A 16,767-nucleotide genomic window follows, 5' to 3' on the forward strand; every position below is an offset into this window, starting at 1 on the left:
AAGCAGGCTCCAAGAAAGGAGCCTGATGTGGGAATGGATCCTGAGACCCCGGGATCATGACCTGAGTCAAAGGCAGATGCTCAACCGCTGAGCCACCCAGGCATCCCAACACTGTTCATTTTATACTTCACTTTATAGTCTACGGAGCTTTGATTAAAATAGTAACTACCTTTACTTGAATTTTTTATATACATACAACCCCGTAAGTTTAGATGGATACTATACATACGTTTTATACACACACATACACAAATGTCCATGTATGTAAATACATGTAAATACAAAACGTCAGCTGTGGAAAAGATTAAAGAGTGGAGCTCTGGACTCCAATACATATATGTCCAAATCCTAGCACTATCATTTATTACCTAGCTAATCTTGGGCAAGATACTAAACCACTCTGTATCTGAATTTCCTCATTTTTAAAATGCAGACAATAATAGTTTCTAATTTAATTCTTAAGATTCTTGTGAGGGCTGGCTCAGTCAGTAGGGCATGCAACTCTTGATTTTTGGGTCATGTGTTTGAGGCCCACATTGGGTGTAGAGATTAGTTAAAAATAAAAAAATCTAAAAAATAAATAAACAAATAAATAAATATAAAAAATAAAAAAATCTTAAGATTCTTATGAAGATTTCAAAGACAACACATGTAAAGAGCTTAACACATTCAGCAATGAGAACTATTATTACTTCACTGATTTCAGAAACTAGTATCAAAAGAAAATGATGCTTTAACCTAAAAGATAATAACTGGAATATCAAATGTCTTGAGATTGCAGTTATGATATACTTCATATCAGTCAGAAAGAAGGGGAAATAAAGCTGAGTCACAGGAGATCAGCTCAGATGTTTAAAAACAAAACGTAAACAAAACATAAAATTCCTCTTTAGAACTAGATTATGGATGGCAAGAAATGTTGAGAACAATGTATTACAAGAATGATCTTTGATTTTTTTTTTTTTTTTAAGAGAAAGAGAGTGCATGCACATGTGGGGAGCGTGGGGGGGAGCAGAGGGAGAGAGAATCTTCAGCAGAGGGCTCGATCTCACAACCCTGAGAGAATGATCTTTATTTGAAAGTGCCTTTGATTCAGTTTGGTTTTCTCAAATTTATGTTCAATAGGTGAGATTTACATATTTTTAAAAAGCACCCTTACTAAAAAAAAAAAAAAAAAAAAAAAAAGCACCCTTACTGCTGTTTAAATTTCCTTAAGGAAGAACTACCTAACCACATGGACTCTGCAACCATTTGTAAGAGTTACAGCTAACAGGGGCACCTGGGTGGCTCAGTCACTTGAGTACCCACTCTTGGTTTTAGCTCAAGTCATGATCCATGGGTTGTGAGATCAAACCCAAAGTCAGGCTCCAGGCTCAGTGAGGAGTCTGCTTGAAGATTCTCTCCCTCTGCCCCTACCCCAGTTCCTGTGCACCCACACATTCTCTCTCTCTCTCCAGTAAATAAATAAATCTAAAAAAAAAAAAAAAAAAAAAGAGAGAGAGTGCTGGTTAACAGATTTTTATTTAGTAATTAAGGTATTGAAGGTAAGAAATCATAAATTCTGTCATTTATCAGAACTTACAAACTCAAACGCCTACATAGGCCAGGCATCAGAAACAATCATGCAAAATCAACAGGGAAGAAAGAACTAAGACCACTGATACTGAAGAGTAAAGTACTCACTGAAACACATTCAAACTCAGGTTTTGTTTTGCTTTTTAAACATTGTGGCATATGTGTTCAGGCTGTTCAGCTCAGAGGGACATGTGCTTTTACCACTGAATTTCAGATACCAAGTCCTTAGGACCTTTACAATAGATACACATTTGTATACAAACTTGATGTTTCATAAAAGATATTAACAAAACGGAATATTTCTGAAAATATTCTCGTACATCAAAAACATCAGGAAATGTTTCAGTGACTTCAAAAAGGTAGTCATGCTCAGCAGGGAGTCTGTTTCTCCCTCTCCCTTTTCCCCTCACCACCACTATCCACCCCCACCCTGTGTGCTCTCTCTCTCAAATAAATAGAATCTTAAAAAAAAGAAAAAAAAAAAAAAGAATGTTACTTAAGCCTATGCTTGGTTTTCAATTTTTAATTGAGAGGAAGATGGTACGTTTTTGGAAGTATTACTTACAATCATCAAATCTTACCTGAGGATTCCAACCTGGATCTAATTTCTTAACTACTGCAATATACTCCTGCATTGCTTGGCTGGGGCTTGAATCACCAAGTGCTTTCCATGCTTCCCTAGAGTAAAGAATATCCAAAATGATCTTTCATTATCTATGGAATTAACACAAATGGCACATTCCTTCTTAGCATTAAAAAATTGGTATGCACATTTTAAGAATGTGAGACACAGATATAATAAGCCATAGATGAGTAGTTCTCTTTTTGCATTCACAATGGTCTATACCAACACACACCTTATACCCCGTCACCAAAGGAGCCTTTTTAGACTTTTTTTTCCCTAATCACCCTCCCCCATGAAATTGTATAACACAGATATACAACTCATATATCAAATGAGCTTTGGAAGACCACAAAAAATTATAATACACACAATTTTACAACTCCTCAAAACCCACCTTTCATCCCTATTGAGAATGTATGACCTACAGACCAATAAAGTAGTTTCCAACAAAAACAAAACAAAAAAAAAGTAGTTTCCACCTTATACAGCATTTTGGTAACACGCGAACCAATCATCACACAAAACAATATTCCCTGAGAAAATGCTTTGAATTTCTTATGTAAGCTGTGAGAAAAACACCTTCCCCTTCTGCTGTTTTCTCATCTCTAAGCTAGTAGTAGTGGATCCTGAGGCAAGAACTTCAAAAGTGAGGAGTGGTAAAGACAGAAGTAAGAATTCTATTGAGTAAGAAGGTAGGGACTACCTACAGTGTAAAAACCAAGAGCAATATTGTAGTCCCGTGCCCCCTTCTGAGTCATCCTCTGTTTCTTTTTTCTGCAAGCTGCCAAGACAGGCTCCTTCTTGGTTTTGCCCTGCCAATTCTTTCTACATTCAACCAGGAAGTAGATCCACTAATTCACTGTAAAACAGTGCGGTTTTTTCACTACCTTCCTGCTCCCATAATGATATAACATCTTTCTGAAATTTTCCAAATTTATTTTTACTGACTCTCTTGTGGGTTACCTGTATACATTCCAACACACTACCCCTAAATATATCCACATATATCAAACTGAGAAAATTTAACATCAATACTATTATATAAATACAGATCTACCTTCAGATTTCCCGCATTTCCCAATAATGTTCTTTATGGATTTCTTCTCCGAGACCATGAGTCAATCAAGATTCACACATAGCATTGAGTTTCATGTATCTTTAGCCTTTCTTTCATTATATTGATATTTTTTTGAGAGTCCAAACCACTTGCTTTATAAAATATGTCTCAATTTGAATTTTTCTGATTGTTTCCTCACTTACAGGGTGTTCTTGCCCAAAATGATTAACCATGAGGAGAATCAGGTGAAACATTTTGGCATATGTATCACACTGTATCACACTGGGGGCACATACCATCAGTTTTACCCATCATCAATGAACAATTACAGACTTGGTAAAAGCAGTATCCCTTTTTGTCTTCCTTGTAATTAAAAAGTAAACTGAGGGTCAAATTGTGTAAATGCTGCTCCTCAGTAGTTTTTCATCTATTGGTTTCAGCACCCATTGATGATTCTTGCCTGAATTAATATAGAGGTTTTAAAATCAAAACTTTTTAAAATTGCTAAAAACAATGAAAAACCAGGCACGCATGGGGAAGAAAGAATGCTGAAGTTATAAAATTTCATAAATTAAAACAAAAAGCTCACAATGAAAGTTGCATCATGTATCCTCCACAACAGTAGTAAAGTGTCAGAAAACTGTTATCATCAGCAAAGAAAGCTTCTGCCAGAATGGAAATCAAAGCACTGCTTCCTTCACTGAGAATGTCCTACACAAAAAAAGCCAGCTGAACTAAACATGGGCTTAATGACATAATAATTGATTTACATTCAAGTTCAAGCTTTGCATCTCTTTACAGCTGGGTAACAAAGAGTTCATAGACAGGTAACTTGTCAGGGGACCGCATTTTGAGTAGCACTGCTCTAGACTGTAAAGTTAGAATCCATTTATAGTATAGCACTCTTCAAATTTCTCTTTTTTAAAACCCTATGCTTTATACTTTTAATTCCACGACTGATTCTCCAGAGTCCTTCCTCCTATAACTAAGAGTCTCTATTGTATATAGTTTCTCTTTTTTTCACTTAGACAAGGTAAGAGTAAATAAAGCCTGATATGATAAGAAGGAACTTCTGAATTAGAAGTAAAAAAAAACTGGGAACGGGATAATCTTTTTATGGATTCAGGAAAGTAGACTCAGTATCTTTTTTTTTTTTCTCCCTTTCTTCTCAACCGGCTATTATAAGTATTTATTCACTATGGTGTGGGTGGGGCAAGTTATAGAAGAGCATTAGAGTTAAGAAGATAAAATTAGGAATTTATCCTTTTTTTCACCCTTCCTATCCTCCTGTCCTCCTTCCAAAGATTCCTCCACAGGGCATAAGTTGTTAGCCATTAGAGGATGCATGACAGGATAGGAAAATCTCAAACAATAACTCTTATCATCACTCTCTAAGAAGCTATTCATATGTAAGAAGAGTATGTCTGTTGTGAACTATGTATATATACCAACATCATGGCATGAGAATCCTTTAGGAGACTTAGCTTAAAGCCGATTCTTTTAATCTCTCTCCCAATTGCCTGTTGTTAGCACAGTCTACAGCAGAGATTAATATAAAAATAATTCTTTAATCTGCTCACTACTTTCTAATTCCTAAACACCTAAACCATTTCCAACAACCTCATTAGATTTCGAGAATTTCTTACCATTTCTGCTTTCCTTCGAAATCAAAGAAGCTTGGTTTAGGAGTATTACAATTTCCAACTTTGACCTAATTGAAAGGAGAGAAAAAAATAAATCAAGAACTTATTTTTCAAAGAAATGCCAGAGAAACTTTTATTTTTCACAGGTATTATGTATACTCAGCAACTATAGGTTAGAAAATATTTACATCTATTAGTCTATTAGAATAACAAAATTTAACATTCTTTGCAAAGGCAAAGAAAAGCGAATTTTAAATACAGGCTGCTTTGGCTTACAGCATAAAACAACCATCGTCTAATACTGTGATACATAAAAAAAAAAAAAAAAAAAATACTGTGATACAAAAAAAAAAAAATTCTGATACAAAAAAAAACTTGCATTCCTAACCTAGTAGACAAATTATATATACAAAGCAAATTATTAATACAGATTATGTACTCCTTATTAGCATTTATTATATAGAAGAATTTTTAAATGTGTAATAAACAAGCTTTAAAGTACAGTTTATCAGAATTCATAATATTGTTTATTTATGGTGATTCTCATTATACTATCAGCATTTTATCTCTCCCAAACTCCAGGATAAAGTACACTATTTGTAAAGTATCCTATTATGAAACTAATTGATACAACAATAGATGCTAACAGCAGTGCAAAACTTTTCAAAGGTTTTTCAACAATATAAATTCTATCTACTCCACAATAATCTTTTCTTGTTTGTAGTGAATACTTATTTGTAATCCTCAAATAATATTTGTAGTGAACTATATTTTCATCGTCAATAAACATAAATGAAATTTCACACCAGTGCCGAATTCATACAACCCGATTCCCACTGCCAGAAGCAATCTCTTTCTGATGAACTCTCACAGCTTTTACTCCACTTTCCACTTTTACCTGGTGTTAAAAAGTTTTGTGTAGTCTCATCTTCCTATCAGAACACAGCCTCTAGGAAACCATTCTTAACTCCCTCCCTGCACCTTTTATGGCGCCTAACCTGAGGTAGTAAAAAATGTTTGTTGAATGTAGAATGAACGTGGTAGGCACGTATCCAACCAAACACCTACCTTTCTAATACCACAATCCAACTCCCGTCTACTTCTCAGAGACCTTCTAGCCATCTACTGTTACACACTTGAATTTTGCTAAGATCACACTGATGTGTACTCGCTAACCAGACTGACTTCTCACTGCTTTGAGTACTTTGATTCTCATTACCACCCCCTCTCCAAATGCCTTCTCCTCTTCCTTCAGCTTTTCAGTTTTCAGTCCCCTCTAGGTTGAGACTGTAGGAATGCTTGGTCTCCAATGATCTCACCCATCTCTGAAGTCATAACAAATAACATCTCCATCATTTGCTTAGCAATTAATCACACAGCCCTCCGATGGATATTACAATGTACACTTATACAGGAACAACTCTAGAATAAGTGGATGGAGGGAAAAAACAGTGAGAGAGCAGGAACTGCATTTCTTCATCACCATAAACCAAAAGCTTCATTTGTTATGGTAAATGAGCCACATAAACCATCCTGCTAGGTTTGCCATTATAAACCCATTGTAGAAATGAGTACAGAGAAACTGAGGAGGGTTGTCAGAGTTCACACATTAGCAAATCCTGAATTAGGAGTCAGCATTTGAATTTAGGATGGTTTGACTCCAAAGTCCAATATTCTTTTTCCATACCCCTCTGTTTTACCTGCCACATCCTATCTAAGCCTCAATTCTGGCATCTCCAAAATCACTAGAACTACTGGATTATCAGAAACAGGAGAGAAACTATGACACATCATAAAACCAGCAGTCATTACTATTTGTTTTTTTAATGAGATACTAGCCAGTGGTAGAAATAAATACTAATATCTCTATTTCTCCTACAGTTACAGAAGTCTCAGCCAGACACCCGGTCACCCAGCTAAACGTTACATGTGACTGTGCAACTTCAGTCTGAGTTCAGGGGACTAAATGTGCATGAAAGTGATATAAATATCTTCCTTGAAAAAAAAGGGAGAACATGCATGTAGTGATGGTGAGCCATCTTTGGCCATGGAAAGAGATGTGAGGTAAACAGTTCTCAAACTTTTTGGTCTCATGATCCCTTTATACTCTTAAAAAGCGAGGACCCCAAGAAGCTTTGTTTATGTGGGTTGTATCTATCATATTTACCATGTTAACATTTAAAAGATATTTTTAAAATATGTATTAATTCATTTAAAAATAATAAACTCATTAAGTTAACATAAGTAACAAAATTTTATGAAAAGTATATTCTAAAGCAAAAAAACTTAGAAGAGTGACATTGTTTTACATTTTGCACATCTCTTTAATGTCTGCCTTAATCTATTGCAATATGTTGCTTTGGTTGAAGTATATGAAGAAAATGTGGCTTCACATAGATGCACTGTTAAAAAAGAAAGAAGTATTTTAATAGCATTTTCAGATAATTGTGGATACTCTTCTTCAATACGACACCAAAACTCAGTGAGTGGCAGTTTCTTTAAGGTTAGATGCAATGTGGATGCTGATGTCACATCAATGAATTTTTCCTACTGTTACATTAAAATCCTTGGTCTAGGACGCCTGGGTGGCTCAGCGGTTGAGCACCTGCCCCTGGCTCAGGGCGTGATCCCGTGGTCTGAGGATCGAGTCCCACATCAGGCTCCTTGCCCTGGAGCCCACTTCTCACTCTGCCTACCTCTCTACCTTTCTCTCTCTGTGTCTTTCATGAATAAATAAATAAATAAAATCTAAAAAAAATAAAATAAAATCCATTGGTCTGACTTGCACTTTGAATGGATCACACATAATTTGTAACATTCCATGCAATATTTGGAAAGTATGGTTCACTAAGTTATACATTCCTTCCAATGCTGACACATTTCATTATACAAGAGCCAAAGTTTACAATCATTAAAATCACCATTAATCTCACTGAAAAAGTTTTTAAGTATTAGGAAGCTGTCAAGTTCATGTGACACAGATTTGCCAAACCTCTAATTTTCACTTGAAGGCTCAAACACGACCACTGGCAACAAATACTGGCAGCTGTTTTCCTTAAAGTGACAGGCTCACTTCATTGACTTTGAAGAAGCCATCTGCCAAATACTCAAATTTAAATAAACATAGTTTATCTGTGAGTTGTGCTATTAAGGAAAAATGATGTTTCACGTAAAATGTGGATAGCTCAGCTTGCAACTCAAAAATTACACAAGTGCTTTTCCTCAAAATAACCAACATAATGCAGTGTGCAGAACTGCCTTGTGTGTACTCCCCATTTCAAAGACCTGTACTCAAGAGTTAATATTTAATAAAAATCAATAGTTTTTACTGCTTTATCAAAGACATTTTTAAGTGAAATTGGCTTTTTTTTTTTTAACTGAGTACATGGTGGTAAAAATATATGACTACTGGTACAGTCTGCTGCCCAGCCTTGATTCATGCTGATGCATCAGCAGTTTTACCACACAGAAGAAAGGCAAATATTGTTTTAGTATTATCATGAAAATAGTTCTGATCTTATAGATCTCCTGAGAAAGTCTCAGGGATTCTCAAGGGTCTCTACACCATAATTTGAGAACTGCTGCCTTTGGGGATGGCTGAACTACAGGACAGAAAAAGACTAAGCCCCTGGGTGATCTCATGAAGCAAAATCACCCTACCAGCACTAGATCACCTACCTCCAGACCATTATGTGTGATGAAAATAAAAGCTCAGCAGCTGACCTTGTATTCTGAAACAGAAGCTTCTGTATTCCCCAATTCAAAGAATTGTTCTGGATCAGAAAAGACTGGATACTGGAGGGTATCATGCTGAGTGAAGTAAGCCAGTCGGAGAAGGACAAACATTATATGTTCTCATTCATTTGGGGAATATAAATAATAGTGAAAGGGAATATAAGGGAAGGGGGAAGAAATGTGTGGGAAATATCAGAAAGGGAGACAGAACGTAAAGACTGCTAACTCTGGGAAACGAACTAGGGGTGGTAGAAGGAGGGCGGGGGGTGGGAGTGAATGGGTGACGGGCCCTGGGGGTTATTCTGTATGTTAGTAAATTGAACACCAATAAAAAATAAATTAAAAAAAAAAAAAGAAAAGACTGGATAAATAAAACTACAGGGTTTTAGGACATGATGAGAAACAGTTTCCAAATCATTAATAATGAATCATAAGCTATAAAGCAGTTACAAAATGTGCCACCTTAACAGAACAGTATGTTCTGATACATACAGGATATATCCAGTGCCCTTAAAACAGAATATTTTAACAAAGGGGGCTAATGGCAAATGCCAGTGAATTATGTGTGAGCAGGTTAAAGTAGAACATGCTGAGAATCTTCACTGTGCTAGTGCTGAAGGGTCCTGTAAAAATGAAGCTAACAGGGATTTGTAATTTTCATTGTCCTGGAGTTTTCACAGGAGTCAATTAATGATCTTTTGATGGGAAAGTGTAGGATAATGTGGAGTACCAAAAGACTGTTCATTGGTGTGATCTATTTGAAACTTCACTAAAAGATGATTTTGAAGCCACAGGCTTATGTGAGGCTAAAAGAGCTATTATGTTAGGTAAGTTTGGAGCTCTGCCTAAGAAAAGAAGGCTCACAGCTCAGCTTATTTTTATCATCCTCCTGGGGACAACTATTTCATTTGGCCTCCAAAATACAGTGCTACTCCAAATACAAAACATAATTGTTTCATGAGAGATTCTGATCCACCATGCAAGAATTATATTGGCATTTCAATTTTATTATTTTATCAAAGATGCTAATCAAAAAAATCAAAGATTTTTAACACTATCTCAGAATTCTGTTAAAAAAAAAAAAAATTAGGGCAGCCCTGGTGGCTCAGTGGTTTAGTGCCACCTTCAGCCCTGGGCATGATCCTGGAGACCTGGGATGGAGTCCCAAGTCGGGCTCCCTGCATGCGGCCTGCTTCTCCCTCTGCCGGTGTCTCACCCTCTCTCTGTGTGTCTCTCATGAATAAATAAATAAAACCTTTAAAAAATATATTTAGGGGCACCTGGGTGCTCAGTCAGTTAAGTATCTGACTCCTGATTTTTAGCTGAGGTCATGATCTTGGGGTCATGGCATGGAGCCCTGCATCAGGCTCTGCACTGGGCATGGAGCCTGCTTACAATTCTTTCTCCCGCTCAAAAAAAAAAAAGAAAAAAAATGTAGAAGAATGGATGAAAATTGCATCCCAATGTCATATCTAAGTAAGCATAATCCTATTTTCTAATAATGAAGAATTTTATTTCCAGATACAGAATATCTCTAAACACCTTAACATGGAGTTCTTGAAAGGGTGAGGGACACACCACTTCCAGGATTAAGTGAGTATACTTGAGACAGAATGGTTACCAGTTAACAGATGACTATAGTTCACTGATAATCCAGAAATCAGATACTAATAATGATGACACTAATATCAGTAATAAAGTTATGTCCTAGAAAGAGAAAGAATGTTCTCTAGGGAATTTGGAGAAAAACAGTTTTATGCTGCCCGAAGAATTAGCAGTCAGACATGTTAAAGGTCCTAGCAGAATGTTCAATAAACTCTTGTTAAATAACTGAAAGTCTCATTTTGATGTTATTGCGACAAGGTAAATAACCAAAGAGAAAAAGATAATCCAGAACTTCTGCAAGAAAGAAATTCCAAAGCCAATTCAAGGGCAATTTTCATTCAACACTGTAATTTATACCGTATGTATCTACAGCTATGTCTCTCAAGTCACTTTAACTGGTATTCATAATTCAAATTCACCAGTCCTCAAAAGATAGTTCATCACTATTCAGTATATTCAGTTGAAGAATACAGAGGGGTCTTTTTTTTTTTTAAGATTTTATTTATTCATGAGAAACACACACACACACACACACAGAGAGAGAGAGGCAGAGATGGAGGCAGAGGAAGAAGCAAGCTCCATGCAAGGAGCTCGATGCAGGACTCGATCCCGGGACTCCAGGATCACGCCCTGGGCCAAAGGCAGGTACTAAACCGCTGAGCCACCCAGGGATCCCCTACAGAGGGGTCTTAAAACTATTTTTTTTTTCTTAAAAGAATGCATAAGGGAATAGATATCAAGAAGTAAAACAACGGTAAAAAAATTTTTTTTAAGATTTTATTTATTAATTCATGAAAGACACAGAGAGAGAGGAAGAGACATAGGCAGAAGGAGAAGCAGGCTCCATGCAGGGAGCCCGATGTGGGACTTGATCCCCCCTGAGCCAAAGGCAAGACGCTCAACCTCTGGGCCACCCAGGCATCCCTAAATTTTTTTAGTGAAATAAAATGTGCTCATTGCTTCCAGTGTTCCAAAGAACTGGAGTTTTCCTAAAATGTTATCTAACTCTTCTTAGCAATTTTCATGTGTTTAAATCTAGATTCCTCATGTAACTTTCCAAGTCTCTTGAAGGAAAATACCACCATGCTTTTTCTTCTTTGCACTCCCTGTAGGCTAACACCCAAGTGTTTTGCACATAAAAGATGTTATACAACTACTGGTTGATTATGATAAAGCAATCATTTTTCCTTCTGGTACCTGTGACTCTTTGAATGCTAAATTAAACATGTCTTACATGACATTAGGATTATTATTCCCAGATAAAGCTCAGAGCCTTAGTCAGAGTCAGGAGCTACAATCTAGTTCCAGTTCCCACTCATCTGTCCCTAAGACCCTGGACAGGTTATCTACTCTCTTTGGGCTTCCGTTTCCTATCCCCCAAAGGAAGGGGATTGTTTCACCTGGCGTTTACTAGCTTTAAAATGTTTATAATTGTATCTAACAGTCAGAATTCCTGCCCATTAAGCCAAAACACAAGTCTAATATAACTAGGATTTTAAAAATCACAATAATAAAACTAGTAATGGTTTATTTTGCATCACCCTTTTATTACGATCACATAATTCTCCTGGATCTCACAATTTCTTTTTTAACATTACTTCCATAGGACCATGTTACTTCCATAATTACCTCCATATGACCCTTTGGCAAGAGTGAATGACAAACCTTATTTCATCATCCTCATTTTACAAAGGTTCTGAAGCTGGTAAAAGCACGAGTGCAAGGTCACTGTACAAGTCAGAGAAGACACGGGAAACTGCCATTCGGTGTCCAACCACCTCTGTCTCCCGGGACAGAGGACAGGCCCTATCCACATTCAGAATGATGCTAATGCTTTAGGAGATGACCACACACACGCGCCCCCACACACACGCAAACTTCATCCCACCTAGCCATCAACCCAAGCACCTGTACGATCAGATTCTGGGGGACAGAGAAGGCCTCTCCTGCCGCTCTCCCGCACCCACCCCCTTCCCGGGACCTTACCTGCTTGTACCTGGCATACAGGTACAAGAGCTGCTCCCGGCTGGCCACCTGAACCAGGCCCTGGAGGTGCGCGGCAGCCTGCTCAAAGAGCTCTGCCAGGCTCCCGGACGCCTCGGTCTCGGGGCTCTGGCGGGATTCCACATCGCCGGAGTCGTCCCCCGAGCTCAGCTCTCCGCCGCTGTCGCCCGTGGTGGCCCCCGCGGTCAGGAATGGCGAGGCCATGCGTCCTCGCTCGCCCCGCGCCTCCGCGCCCGCGCCGTGCGTCCCAGGCCGCGCGCAACGCCGGCTCGGGGGGCCTGGCCCACCCGCCTCGGGCCCGAGCCCGACCTCGAGTCGGACCCACGCTCACTCGCTCGCGCGGCCTCCCGTAACTCCGCCCGCCTCCCACTTCTCTCCGGGCGTGCAGGGCAGGCCCCGCTACTCTCGGCGGCTCGCCCGGCCCACCCGGTCTCCCGCGGCTTCCTCCGGCCGGCACCGCGCTCGGGCTCGACCCGGGGCCCCTCACCCGCGAGGGGGTCTCCCGGCGGCGCAGCTGAGAGATCCGGAAGGGAGGGCGGGGGGCGGGGCGCGGGCGGGGGCGGGGCCACGTGCGCGTGCGCGCGGGGGCGGGGCGGGCGGGGCCCCGCGCGCGCCTGAGCACGTGTCCGAGCACGCGCGCGCCCGAGCACACGTCCGAGCACGTGTCCGAGCACGCGCGCGGGGCGAGGCGCGGCGGCGGCGGCGGCGGCGGCGGCGGCGGGCTCTGCGCGGGGTGCGCCCACGTCCGGCTACCGGGCACTCGCGGGGCCACGCTACGGAGCTGCAGCTCGGAGAGACTCTCCTCAGCCGTTGGGACGTCTGTTCGTCGTTGCACCAAAATGACTATTCAGAGTCAGGAAACCGTTCCGGGAATAGGCCCTCGGGGCGGGGACGGTGGCCCCCGGGTGCTAGTGTGGCGGTAGGAGCGGAGTCGCGGGAAACACGGAGCCGAGGACGAAGGTTCCGCCTGCGCCCGCCCCGGCGGGTCGTGTGGCCCGGGCGCCCCCAACCTGGCCTCGGACCCCTGCGCGCGCATCTGTTGCTCGGGAGCTTGGCTCGGACTTGAATAACGGGTGAAAATCCGGGAGGCGGGGCTTTCCGCGCGGAAGCCGCCTGGTTGGCTGTCCTCCCCTTCCTCGGGGCGGGGCGGGGCGGGGCGGGGTCGCCCGGGGTCGCCCCCCGCTTCCCCCCAGCCGGGCCCCGCTAGCCCCGGGCTCCTGGGACCGAGCCTCGGCTGTCGTGTTTTGCAGACGCTGAAGTGAAACAGTACGAGACCGCTGTGCCCTAAAGGAACTGAACACAAAACTACACAAAACCTGCGACATGATTATAACAATCAACTTGTACTTAGGGGTTATTACGCCCCAAGTGTTGTAAAGCAAAAACGGAAACACTGTGTGTGCATTTGGTACTCAGAACGGCGTAATGAGCACCATCAAGATTGGTGCAAAGAAGGAGTTCTAAAGAGTGGTTGCCGGGCGTGTGACACAGGTGGACAGGGCAGGAGGAAAGGCCAGACGCTGGGAGAGCTGCCGTCAGGACTCCACAAGCCTTCCTCGAGGTTCTGGAGTCTGCCCCTGTTTGCTCTCCAGGCGCTCACGATCCAATCAAGGGATGGCTGATGGACAAATTCTTGTAATTAAAATGCGGTGATAATAATGACTCACTGAAGCCGTTCATGTGTAAGGGACTTAATCCCGACTACTAATGATAGGTACAGTTATTTGCACTGTGTACGGAGGAAATCACAGAGTGGTTGAGCAACTTGCCCAAGGCTGCACAGCTAATAAATAGAGAAGGAAAAATTCAAACTCATCCGTTGTTTTAGGCAGGGGTTAGTCTGTCTATGGTGTAATTACAGACCATGAACCTGAAAAGTAGAATGAAGAGAAGATGCAGGGACCTTTGTATTTCTCTGTTTCTAGAATTTTTACTAGAAACGTGAATTTAATATTATGGACAGCTTTTTAGGCCGTTTATATGTTTTTGTCCTTTAACCTTTTGATTTTTTTTTTTTATTTATGATAGAGAGAGAGAGGCAGAGACACAGGCAGAGGGAGAAGCAGGCTCCATGCACCGGGAGCCCGACGTGGGATTCGATCCCGGGTCTCCAGGATCAAGCCCTGGGCCAAAGGCAGGCGCCAAACCGCTGCGCCACCCAGGGATCCCCTCCTTTAACCTTTTAAAGGAATTATTAATAAAATTTCTCTTGTAATGAACTATATTAACAATATTATTAAGTTAATAGGAATTTAATGAATTATATTTATAATTGAAATTGATAAGTTAACATACATTTTAATACATTAATAGATTTCCTAATTTTAAGTGATGCTTCTCTTCCTGAATAAACCCATTCTGGTCCCGGTCTTGCCTTTTTTTTCATATCTGTGGATTCTGTTTGCTGACGGTAGTATCTTTACATCCCTAATTAAAGAGGGCATTAACCAATAATATTCCTTTTTTTTCCCTATCCTTTCTCAATTTTGTATCAGGGTAGTAGTATCCTTGTAGAAAATATTTAGAAAAAAAATATTTAAAAAGTTTCTTTTTCTGTATTCAGCAACAGTTTAGATAACATGAGAATGAAGCAAGCAGAATTCTCTTATGAACAGAAGTATACAGCAATTCTACTTTTATCTGGTGAGAATGCATACATGTGTTCACTAAAAGCATGTACAGGAACATTCATGGCAGCACTGTTTCTATTTCTATTTTCCCAAACTGGAAACTCCCAGAAGTCCACCAACAGTAGAATAAATATAGTGTGTTTACATAATGGAGTACCATTCAGCAGCAAGAATGAATTAGTTACAATTACAACACATGAATGAATCTCTTAAACATAGAACCCAGAAAGCCTGATACAAAAGAACTCCTATGTTTCCATTCACATAAAGCTCAAAATCAGGCAAAACTATTCTGTGGTATTAAAACCCAGGAGGGCGCAGTCAATTGTACTGGGTGGCTCAGTCAATTAAGCATCTGATTCTTGATTTCAGCTCAGGATATGATCTCAGGATCCTGAGATCCAGCCATTGTTAAGCCCAAGGTGGAGGTCCAAGCTCAGTGGGGAGTCCGCTTGGGGTTTTCTCTTTCCCTCTCCCTCTACCCCTCCCCCTGCTCATATTCTCTCTCTCTCTCTCTCTCTCTCTTTTAAGATTTTACCCATCCATTCATGAGAGACAGAGAGAGAGAGAGAGAGGCAGAGACACAGGCAGAGGGAGAAGCAGGCTCCATGCAGGGAGCCTGACATGAAACTCTGAGCCTGGGTCTCCAGGATCATGCCCTGGGCTGAAGGTGGCACTAAACCGCTGAGCCACCTGGGCTGCTCTCTCTATCTCTCTCTCAAATAAATAAATGAATCTTTTATTTTAAAGCCACCAGAGTGCATAGTCTTGAGTGAAACACTGGTTACACAGGCATGTTGACTTTATGAAAGTTCACTTTTATACTTTTGGGGACACCTGAGTGGCTCAGTTGGTTAAGCATCTGCCTTCAGCTCAGGTCATGATTCCCGGGGTCCTGGGATTAAGCCCCAAATTGAGTTCCCTCTCAGCAGGGAACCTGCTTCTCTCTCCCCTTACCCCAGTTGTGCTTTCTCTCCCCTTACCCCAGTTGTGCTTTCTCTATCTCCCTCTCTCTCCCTCTCAAATAAAGAAATAAAACTTTTAGGGGCAACAGGGTGACTCAGTTGGTTAAGTGTCTGCTTTTAACCCATGTTGGGCTCCCTGCTCAGTGGGGAGTCTGCTTCTCCCTCTCTCTCTGCCCCTCCTCCTGCTGGTACTCTCTCTCTCTCAAATAAATAAAATCTTTTTTAAAATTATACTTTTCAAAAAAATAAAAAATTATACTTTTCTATATGTGCATTATATTTCAATAAAAATATTAAAAAATAGCACATGAAAAAGGAAGACAAGAGCCCCTGACATTCCAAAGCTGGCTGGACACTCACGGCTAAGCCATATTATTGTCCTATTAGAAATAATCTCATGGAATCCCAACCTCGGACAAGGTCATTGTAAAACCATGATAAGACAAGGCAAAGCACTTTATGAATCTGTCTAAACCACAGACAAAAACAAGATCACTCTGTCCTACAAAATATCAAACACCCTTTCTTTTGGCCAAAATGAATGGTTACTACTTCTTTACAAATTACAGCTTTATTCCTGTATTAGACTTCTCTCCCTACAGATAAGGTTTATTGAGATGCCCAATCATAGAATTGCCCTGGCTTTCTCACAGCATCCAGTTGAGAACAGATCTCTGCTATTAGACTCTCCCTCTAGTCATCAACCAAAGTCTAAATTATCTAACAGCTGCTTTGAACACCTTTTTATTGTGACAGCCCATAGCTCCCAGTAGTGTGTATTCTTCCTCCCTGCAACAAGAAATAAATACAACTGGGTTTACTAGAGCTGACTTCCTTTAGGTCTCCAGCAGAAAGACATTGACATTTGAGAAAGTTTGATTTCTTGAAGATTCTATTAAAACTCCCAAACTATCAGGATCTGGCAACT

General features: G+C 40.6%; 1 protein-coding gene and 1 long non-coding RNA gene across 18 annotated transcripts in view; one reads left to right on the forward strand and one right to left on the reverse strand.

The window, feature by feature from the left end:
- Positions 1-12,786, reverse strand: part of ACBD6 (acyl-CoA binding domain containing 6) — a 207,702-nt gene extending 194,916 nt beyond the window's left edge. For 7 of the 17 annotated variants that reach the window (XR_003129053.3, XR_003129052.3, XM_025429959.3 and 4 more), the window contains exons 1-3: positions 12,227-12,782; positions 4,904-4,968; positions 2,157-2,253 (exon numbers count right to left, since the gene is read on the reverse strand). Coding sequence is in view for 12 of the 17 variants with exons in the window: in XM_025429959.3 (XP_025285744.1) it covers positions 2,157-2,253; positions 4,904-4,968; positions 12,227-12,448 (384 nt within the window). In the remaining 5 variants the exon portion in view is untranslated. Of the gene's footprint in view, positions 1-2,156; positions 2,254-4,903; positions 4,969-12,226 lie in introns of all 17 variants that reach the window. The other 10 variants (XM_049112113.1, XM_049112111.1, XM_025429955.3 and 7 more) reach the window with 5 other exon arrangements.
- Positions 12,787-12,932: 146 nt separating this feature from the next.
- On the forward strand, positions 12,933-14,463 carry LOC125755399 (uncharacterized). The gene is made up of 2 exons (XR_007411853.1): positions 12,933-13,317; positions 13,495-14,463. It is a non-coding gene; the product is annotated as an uncharacterized LOC125755399 (long non-coding RNA).
- Positions 14,464-16,767: the final 2,304 nt, after the last annotated feature.

The sequence above is a fragment of the Canis lupus genome, chromosome 7 (genome assembly GCF_003254725.2).
Source record: "Canis lupus dingo isolate Sandy chromosome 7, ASM325472v2, whole genome shotgun sequence".
Classification (NCBI taxonomy): Eukaryota; Metazoa; Chordata; class Mammalia; order Carnivora; family Canidae; genus Canis; species Canis lupus.